The sequence below is a fragment of the Chanodichthys erythropterus genome, chromosome 17, assembly GCF_024489055.1.
Source record: "Chanodichthys erythropterus isolate Z2021 chromosome 17, ASM2448905v1, whole genome shotgun sequence".
In the NCBI taxonomy this organism is placed as follows: Eukaryota; Metazoa; Chordata; class Actinopteri; order Cypriniformes; family Xenocyprididae; genus Chanodichthys; species Chanodichthys erythropterus.
The window spans coordinates 26,908,843-26,918,268 of NC_090237.1; the positions used below are offsets into that span (position 1 = coordinate 26,908,843).

Below are 9,426 nucleotides of genomic sequence, written 5' to 3' on the forward strand. Positions count from 1 at the left end.
TTTACCTAATAACTCCTCAGAGCTGGATAGTTGCAGTACTGTTGCTCCACCAGGGTGGAAGAAACCACAGAGCGTGCTTCCAACCCCTGTGATGAAGCACTGGACCCAGCAGGTGAGGGCAGAGAAAAGGCGGTGGCCATCTCAAACCCCTCTGCAAGATCCATCTGCGAACAAGAGCCTTCGCTGTGCCTCAGCAGTAGTAGGACCCGAGCCACAGGGAATGCGAGCCGAGGCACCCTCCTCGAAGAGCGCCCTGTGGGAGTGGAGTGTTCTCAACTGTAACTGCTCTCAATGCTCACAAACAGCACCCTTGAGGGCTGCCTGAGCATGCTCCACTCCCAGACAAAAAACACAAAGCTTGTGTGTATCCCCACTCATGATGTGGCGAGGGCAGGGAGGAATACACTGCTTAAACTGCTGTTTGCTCACCATAATACTGTCTAATATCTATATTTAATATATAGAACAGACAACACCAAATAAAACAGACGATTTTAACAGAGAGCGTTTGCTGAAAACACAGAAGTTAGTGCTGTTTGGTTTGGGTGTGCTTCGGACTGATTTCATGATGCAATCACGCAGAAGCATTCCCACAGTGTCTTCAATGCAGCGTGAGTTCCCTTGAAAGGGAACTTTCTGCATTTTTACATTTTCAAAAAACATCAGTATGAATTATAGGCTGTTTTCCTCATGGGGACCAAAAAATGTCCCCACAAGGACAAGGATTTTAGATATTGCCATCTGGGGACACACACACACAAATTAGTCTACCATAACATCAACGTTTGGTCACTCATATTTCATACTTAATGAGCTTTGATGATAATTAAATTAATCTAAACAAAGATTGCAAATGATTTTACTTATGTTAGTCTGGATTTCATTTATTAATAAAACTGTCATTAAAAAGGTCATTCTTAGATAAAGATTTTCCATCATTTACTGATAAATGAGTGTCCCGCTATTGGGTGTCTAATTATTGAACCCACTCACCCGTGACGATACCCTTTGCAAAGGTTCAAGTTATCCAAGGATTCAAAAAGATTTTGTATGTATTTACATAAAATGGTTGAAGAGGCTGTCATTATGTATGAATTTTACATTTCATGATTTGTTAGAACCACAGTTACTACAGTGTTAATACAGTATATGCACAAATAACTACGGGAGGTAGGAGAGAATAAGATGAAGGCCTAAAACAGCAATTTGACCTTTAACGTAATTAAAAGACTTATGTGGTTGTTTCCAGTTTTAAAAATGTATGAACCACTCACATTTCTCATGCCTAATTCATTTAAACTTTGTTCATCTTTGTGTGATTTCTTGAAATTAGCCGGCAGATTATTAAAAATCTTTTGATGGTGACAGAGATAATAAGAATGGATCATAGAAGTATCATAATAAGTCTAACGAAAATTATTTTTATCATTTCATCAACCTAGAACAAGTGCAAAAAGAACACACCAGTGCAGTGGAACAGTCTGGCCCTAATTTCCCTCCAAGACCAGAAGCTTATATGTTTGGTGTTATGTATAAAGGATTTCAGCTTATGGATGTAATTCACATACATAAACACTCAGTTTTTGCCTCTTGGGTGATTAAACAGTGAAAACATCCCACAGGTATTGAAAAAAGGGAACCGAGTCACAAAGACCAAGATATTATAGGTATTTTAGTATAGATTCTTTAGCAACTGCATAGCAATGCCCTGGCAACAACCCACAACACTCTAGCATCATGGCAGTGAGTTTTGGACAGGAAAACGTCATTCACAATTTATTCCGAATAGAAAAATATATTTTTTGTGTTGTTGGTCTAATTGCAGGGGTGAATGAAATGCATTTATGCATTTGTGGTGAATCTCCATGTGTTTGCTTGGAGAATAACAGGTTCTCTGTTCACGTATGCTTCTGTGTGCTTGAATGTGTGTGTGGCTGCAAGTCATTTCACACTTTCATACACAAATTTCCACACTTTATATGTGTGTGTGAAAGTGAGGAAGGACAAAATGCCAGCGGAGGAGGATAAGCCTGCGAGGTGGACGAAGGGCAGGGTGAGTAATTCCTCCGAGTCTCTGACGAGCCCGAAACCTGACAGATGAATTTAAGAGCATGCAATTCAAATCAAAGCGTTTATTCATCTGATCTGCATCTGTGTCGGCATCTCTCTCTTTTATCGCCATCTTTCTTTCTCTGTATCTCTCTCCCTATCTTTATCTATTTTAATATATAAATTGTAAATTATAAAATATTTTTAAAAACAAATAAAAAATATATTTTTAAATAAAATTTTAAATTTTCTATCTATCAAGATAAAGAATATAATAAATTAGATATATAATTTATTGTTTTATATTTCTCTCTCGCTCTCTCTTTCATTTACTTCAATTCCTGGTTCATGAATAAATTAAAAAGATGAATGATACACTGGAGTAAATCTATTTATGAAAGGAAGGGAGAAGGTGGAGAAGCAGTTAAGGGAAGTGACAGGATGGAAGTGAAGAAAACAAAGGTTAAGGGAGGGAGGTAAAGACAGAAGAAAGGAGATGTGATTAAACTTAAAATTAATGGAGCGTACAATCTGCCGCTCCTCCAAACCCCACGCATCCACCTTGACACATCCTATTTTCCTAGCCAGATGGCCATCAAAGACTTCTTCATCACCTCTAACACCTCTAATATATATTAGGTATTTATATAGTAGGTATATATATATATATATATATATATATATATATATCTATATCTATATATATATATATATATATGTGTGTGTGTGTGTGTGTGTGTGTGTATGCATAGGTGACATGACACTTTGTTTTAAAATATGATTTAAACACTGCTGGACAAATCGTGGACAGGCCTGTCTGCCTCTTCGGAATGATGGACAGATGTGTCCAAATTGCTATGGCCACCTGGAGTTGCACTCAGCACCTGACCTCATTTTGTATTAGAGTGTGTGTGTGTGTGTGTGTGTGTTTGACAGGATAATGACCTTTCCAGTAAAACAGATGAGCCTTTGTAGCACCTCATCAGTCAAACATCTCCATGTTTCAAAAATTCCCAGTTCCCTCGAAAGTCTCTCTCTGTAAATTCCAATTGAAACTACAAGCAATTTAATTGGCAAACCATATAGAATGTTTTTTTGAATGGTTGCCAGGGTGTTGCTATGCAGTTGCTAACATGAATTGTTTCTGAGTACTTTTTAGCATGTTGCTTTTCTGTAGTTCTACCAGAAAGACTCAGGAGGCAAGATAACGAAACAATGATACTCATTACCAATCAAAAGATAAGGTTCTTTGGCATAGGTCCCGTCTGTAGCTCACATCATGAGGGTTGCGGACTTTGCGTTTCCTGCCTGAAGATGAAGCCGGGGCGTAGGACCCCCGGGGAAGTATGGACAGGGACCACCCTGCTGGTGGTGGGGAGGATGGAAGTAAAGGCTGGCGTCAGCATCTGCGAACTCAGACATGTGTAAATACCGATCTTTTATACTCCAAATGATTGATCAGATCTGAACTAATAAGTGACGTAACATTTGAGTCTCCCCGGCAGAGCTTCATTTCAATTTATGATCATTTTTTTTTGAGGACCTGATTGCCCATTAGTAAAGATGCTTGGCTAGATGCATTTGCTAGTCAAGCAAATGCAATTGAGATGAATGAAAATGTCAGCATATATTTATGTAAAAACTCACTGGTCGCTCTATGTATTTTGGTCAGTAGATATGGTTCAGACCCTTCTTTCGCCTGTTCTGGACATTATATTTCCACAACAGCCCATTTTCTTTGAGTTTTGCCAGAGTGCAGGTTGCAACACATAGAGAAAGTACTTTTAATTTGTGTTATCATTCATGTCTCAGGACAAGATAAATCCTAAGTTTCATACTTAATATATGGGGTTAAAAACAAGCATTACGTATGCCAGCTGTTGCGTAAGTATGAGCAATCACCCTTAGCAAGTGTTAATAATTAAAATTGCCAAACCTGAAGGCTGATTCACATTAGAACAAAAGTGACTGAGATACCAGTTGACTGCTGTTTGAAGCCCAATTCTGATTAAAGATTGGTTTTATGAAGCTTAAAATTAAAAATTCTTTGGTTTTGCATAGTTCATCAGAAAGGCCTTTTCTTGCTGCAGTCTAGGATTTCAGCCACTCAATTTTACCTTCAATCAGCACATTAATTATTATAAGAAAAAGCCAACATTCATTTAACAGAGAGAAAGAGAAAACGAGATTGTAACTTCAATAAACTGAAGCTTTATTTAAAATCATTTCAGGTTTGTTAACCCAGTTGAGAGCGTTTGGTCTGCATCTGCAAAAATTAAAGTACTTAAACTTATTTGAACACTTAATTAATATTAACATTAACATTATAGCAAAATTATATTCTTTTGAACTATTGTTTTATCATTAAAAACCTAACTTGTTTTGGTGAAATGATTTCTTTATTTAACATAAATGCCACTTTTTTTTTTTTTTTTTTTTTTTTTGCTTGAGTATCTGCAATAATGTTTATGAATCTAGTTATTCTCATGAAAGTTTATAAGCAGTTTGGTGGCCTCTGCCAGACTCTACAGCGCTAATAGAAATCATCGCCACCAGCCATGTGTCTAAATATGTTTGTAGTCTCAAACCGCCAGAGGCTACTGCGTGCGCTCCAAGCACACATGACTGCAATTAGCATTGAAAAATACAGGCTGTGAAAAATACTGTCGGTAAGTGTTAGTCTGAGATTCATTTGCACTTAACAGCGTGCGCAGCGTGCTGGTGTGCGAAAAATAGTAACTACGTGAATAATGCTGCTTCGGATACGTCCCAAGTCACCGGGTTCGCAGCCCATGTGCGGGTGCGACCATCACACCATCCCCATGGGTTCAACAGAATCATTGCGAGTTCTTCTTTAACACATCACGAATCAGAAGGCGCGCACGGCGTGGATCATGACTGGCCATTATCATCACTTAATCGGAGCTTGTGTCTTGATTAGAAGAACGCAGGCGACTGAGAACCCCCATGGAGGGAAGAGGCAAACATATCCACCCCGGCCGGGAGAAAGCACGAGGCTCTTCTCGGAAACCTTGACGTCAATGCGCACACGCATGAGACAGTGTAAACCAAACCACCATCAATTAATTTTTGGGCGACCTGCATGGGCAAATAGGTTACGAGAACCCATTTGAAACGAGCACTGGAATCTGACATAAGACTGTTATGATTGCAGTTTTTAATTCTTACTTTTTTATTTCCTATGCATCTTTTATGATACTTTTTATATTTTTTTTTAAATCCCTTTTATGCAAAGCTCTTTGAATTACCATTGTTTATGAAATGTGCTATTTAAAAACACTTTCCTTGCCAAAGAATAGACTTTATCAAACATAACACAAAAAGCTACTTATTTATGGAATCACAATTATTGGTATAACAAAGGCAGCACAATTGTGTGATATTGCTTTTAAAGTTAAATAGATCAACATGTAATATTTAGTAGCTAGTTTGGTTAAATTTAGTTACATTTTTCTATTTTTGCTTCTTCAAATTCTAAACAAACCCACCGCAGAATCGTTCAACAATATTAATGTTTCATTCCTGCATGATTCAATGTTTTTGAATGAATCAGTTGAATAAATGATTCAGTGAAACACTCATGAACACAGTCATATGGCTGCATCTGAAATCACAAACTCTTGAGTAGGTAGACTTTGCAAGTACTAAAAAAGTATGTTTTATACAGTATAAATGTGTGGTGTAATTGGGACGTACTACATTCGGCATGTTGTTATTATCATGTGACCTACCAGCATCAGTTGCTTTGCTTTGCTGCCATTCATAAATCCTCTCCCTTGACCTCATGGGATGGTAAAGTGTCAATCATATGCACACTTCAGAATCCGTGTATTTTTTTCTTTTATGAGTAGGCTATGCATTCAGACCTTTCTTTTGTCACATGCTGTTTTTCGTCTAGTATATAGTTGGGAAGTATGCGATTTTGGACACAGTCAATTTTTTCGTCCTTGAATGGATCAGCATTTTTGAGCGAATCAGTTGAATAGTGATTATAGAATCGCTCATTGAGTCAAAGGTTGCCACCTACTGGCATAACTGCAAGGTGCAAAAAGAGTCACAGAAAAATCCGATACGAAGACTCGCTGTCAAATTCGAGCTCCGGTGTTGTGCCGTATTTCGTCTTCCTGCCAAATTATTACCCCCTCGTTAAAGTTTCTACCTAATCTTAGCCCCACCCCTAATGCTAACCCCTCCCCCACACCTACTCCTAAACCTACCAATACTAGAGGGGTAATAATCTGGCAGGGGGTCAAAATTCAGCACAACACCTGAACTAACTTTTGTATAATTATATTCATTCTAATGGCCTATTCTTCTTCAAAACACAAAGAATATATTATGATATGATAATCTCTCTCATACACTTTCTGAATCTGAGCAATAAACACACACACATACAGTATGTTGGTTTTATATTAGTAAGCATATCTCTTAGATTCATTGGTTTTCTTGCAGAGACGGTGCTTGCTAAACCCTAACCCTAAACTTAACCCTCAAATAAACATGATTTGGCTGATTTATGAGGTTTTCAAATGAGGAGCGCCTTGAATGTCATCACAAGTCCGTTTTGGTCATGTTTCACTATATTTGTGTGAACATTTTCAACACTTCTCAATTACTTTTTTTTTAACTGTTCTAATTATTTTTTGTCTTACCACTTAAAGGGTTAGTTCACCCAAAAATGAAAATTCTGTCATTTATTACTCACCCTCATGCCGTTCCACACCTGTTAGACCTTCGTTCATCTTCGGAACGCAAATTAAGATATTTTTGTTGAAATCCATTGGCTCCTTGAGGCCTGCATAGCCAGCAATGACATTTCCTCTCTCAAGATGCATTAAGGTACTAAAAACATATTTAAATCAGTTCATGTGAGTACAGTGGTTCAATATTAATATTATAAAGCAACGAGAATATTTTTGGTGCGGCAAAAAAAAAAAAAAACTACTTATATAGTGATGGCCGATTTCAAAACACTGCTTCAGGAGGCTTCAGAGCATTGTGAATCAGCGTGTCGAATCAGCGGTTCGGAGCGCCAAAGTCACGTGATTTCAGCAGTTTGACACGCGATCCGAATCATGATTCGACACAGAAGAATCATAACACTCCGAAGCTTCCTGAAGCAGTGTTTTGAAATCAACCATCACTAAATAAGTCGTTATTTTGGTTTTTTGTTGGCGCACCGAAAATATTCTTGCTGCTTTATAATATTAATATTGAACCACTGTACTCACATGAACTGATTTAAATACGTTTTTAGTACCTTTATGGATCTTGAGAGAGGAAGTGACATTGCTGGCTATGGAGGCCTCACTGAGTCATCGGAAAATATCTTAATTTGTGTTTCGAAGATTAACGAAGGTCTTACGGGTGTGGAACGGCATGAAGGTGAGTATGACAGAATTTTCATTTTTGGGTGAACTAACCCTTTAACTTTTTAAACATAGGCTACCTTTACATTTTCATTAAGAATGCTATTCTGTAAGTGATTTCAGGTTTTACTATACTTGTGGGTCCCTACAGGTAAACTACAGAGACGAAATACAATATGACATAGTTTGTGTTCTGAGTTGAGTACGATCGCAGGTTAAATCGATCATTAATCCCTTTCACCTTCACTAGGTTTCACGCCCCTAATCGATGTCATCTTTGTCGCTCAGCATCACTCAAACGCACGCGGAGGAAACCCCCCTTGCCTCCTGACGTCAGTCGGATCGTTTAAAAGGCAACCTTGGAGGAATGATCTGCAACAGAAGGAGCAAAGTGAAGAGGCAACTTACAGTTAGAGCAGTGCTGCCCGACGCATCTCTCTCCTTTTACTTTTCCACCAAATCAATACTTTCAAAGATGCTCTCCACGCGTATCCAGTGCGCACTGGCGCTCTTGTCCCTCGCGCTCGCCGTCAGCAGCGTCTCAGCAGCACCATCAGACGCCAAACTCCGCCAACTTCTGCAGAGATCTCTCCTCAACCCGGCTGGAAAACAGGTAAATTACTTGAATTATTTGGGAAATTATATAGACGTTATAAATGACTTTAGATTGATTCTAAATGTTCATATTATCTCTGATAGGGTAGCAAACAAACAAAAGCACTGTCCGTGGTGCTGAAATTGACGGAAACATCTGCATCTGGAAAGTAGCAAAGTTCTACAATTTGTAAAGAATATATCGATTTATATCGTTTGAACTTACATAACGCTGATTATGATTAATATAATCTCAAGCTAACTTAAACCGATGCTCATGTTTTTCATGGTCCAGAACATTAGGAATCAGAAAAAGCTACAAATGTCAATGTCCCATGACAGAAACAAGACATAAATAAACATATGCAAGATAAAATAAGTATAGTTAAAGATTATAGCCTACATATAAAACACGGAAATATAGTCAGTGAATGACAGACGATTGAAGTTAAATAAGCAAAAGTTTCAAACCATTGTTTTATGTAACACAACGCTGGAGCAGTTGATATAAAACTAAATGAAAACTATTTGACAGTTATTCGCTAAGTAGAAACGTTCATTTCGATATTTCTCTCTTCGCTTAATCGGACGCACCGTGGCAACAAGTGATGTGAGTAACTACGCTAAAGTTTGTTTTTTCCTCTCTCTTTTCATTTCATTATCAGGAACTCGCAAGATACACACTTACAGATTTGCTCTCAGACCTCGTGCAAGCAGAAAACGAAGTGCTGGAGCCCGAGGATCTGTCTCGCGCTGTGGAGAAAGATGAAGTTCGTTTGGAGCTCGAGCGCGCCGCCGGTCCCATGCTGGCGCCTCGCGAGCGCAAAGCCGGATGCAAGAACTTCTTCTGGAAAACTTTCACATCGTGTTAATTTCTCATCGCAAAGCGTTTCCTTTTGACTTATTCTTTTTTTACTCCTTCATATTTCTTTTTTCCCGTCTTTCAAATATGCTTCATCCTATCCAAACTGTATATAAGAAAATAAAAGCGGTTATATTTGTCGTTTAAAAACGATGATAGCTCTCACTGACTATGTTTTTCGAGGCTATTGATGTGTCATCGGAAAGAATGTTTTACGAATGTGTGCAAATCTGCTTTTAATTGTACTTTAGCAGATATCACTATTTTTAATTGTTTGTTTGAATAAAATCTATGTTTCAGAGCCAATGCATAATGCAACTTTTTTCCTATCAACTTTAACACACAGACCATACAACACCACATTGCGCTTCATTATCTAGACGTTTAGTGTATAAAAGCCAAAGCATGGAAACCTGTATATATCTTATATAACCTGTATATAAGATATAACCCTTAATAAAGGAAGACCTCTTTCCAGAAAGAAGAAGATGTTTTATGTAGATGCATTCAACAATTAATAGCAACAAT

The 9,426-nt window shown here is 38.0% G+C and overlaps 1 protein-coding gene across 1 annotated transcript; it reads left to right on the forward strand.

Annotated features, from left to right (window-relative positions):
* Window positions 1–7,833: 7,833 nt before the first annotated feature.
* On the forward strand, window positions 7,834–9,221 carry sst1.1 (somatostatin 1, tandem duplicate 1). The gene is made up of 2 exons (XM_067365528.1): window positions 7,834–8,055; window positions 8,702–9,221. Exons 1-2 carry the CDS (start codon window positions 7,918–7,920, stop codon window positions 8,906–8,908), a joined length of 345 nt encoding a protein of 114 aa, XP_067221629.1. The 5' UTR covers window positions 7,834–7,917; the 3' UTR covers window positions 8,909–9,221.
* The last annotated feature ends 205 nt before the right edge of the window (window positions 9,222–9,426 follow it).

Bases quoted from the DNA above. Each gene is read 5' to 3' on its own strand.
- sst1.1 (XM_067365528.1), top strand. From the start codon at position 7,918: ATGCTCTCCACGCGTATCCAGTGCGCACTGGCGCTCTTGTCCCTCGCG. The intron at 8,056-8,701 runs GTAAATTACTTG...TTTCATTATCAG, and splicing joins TCAACCCGGCTGGAAAACAG to GAACTCGCAAGATACACACT.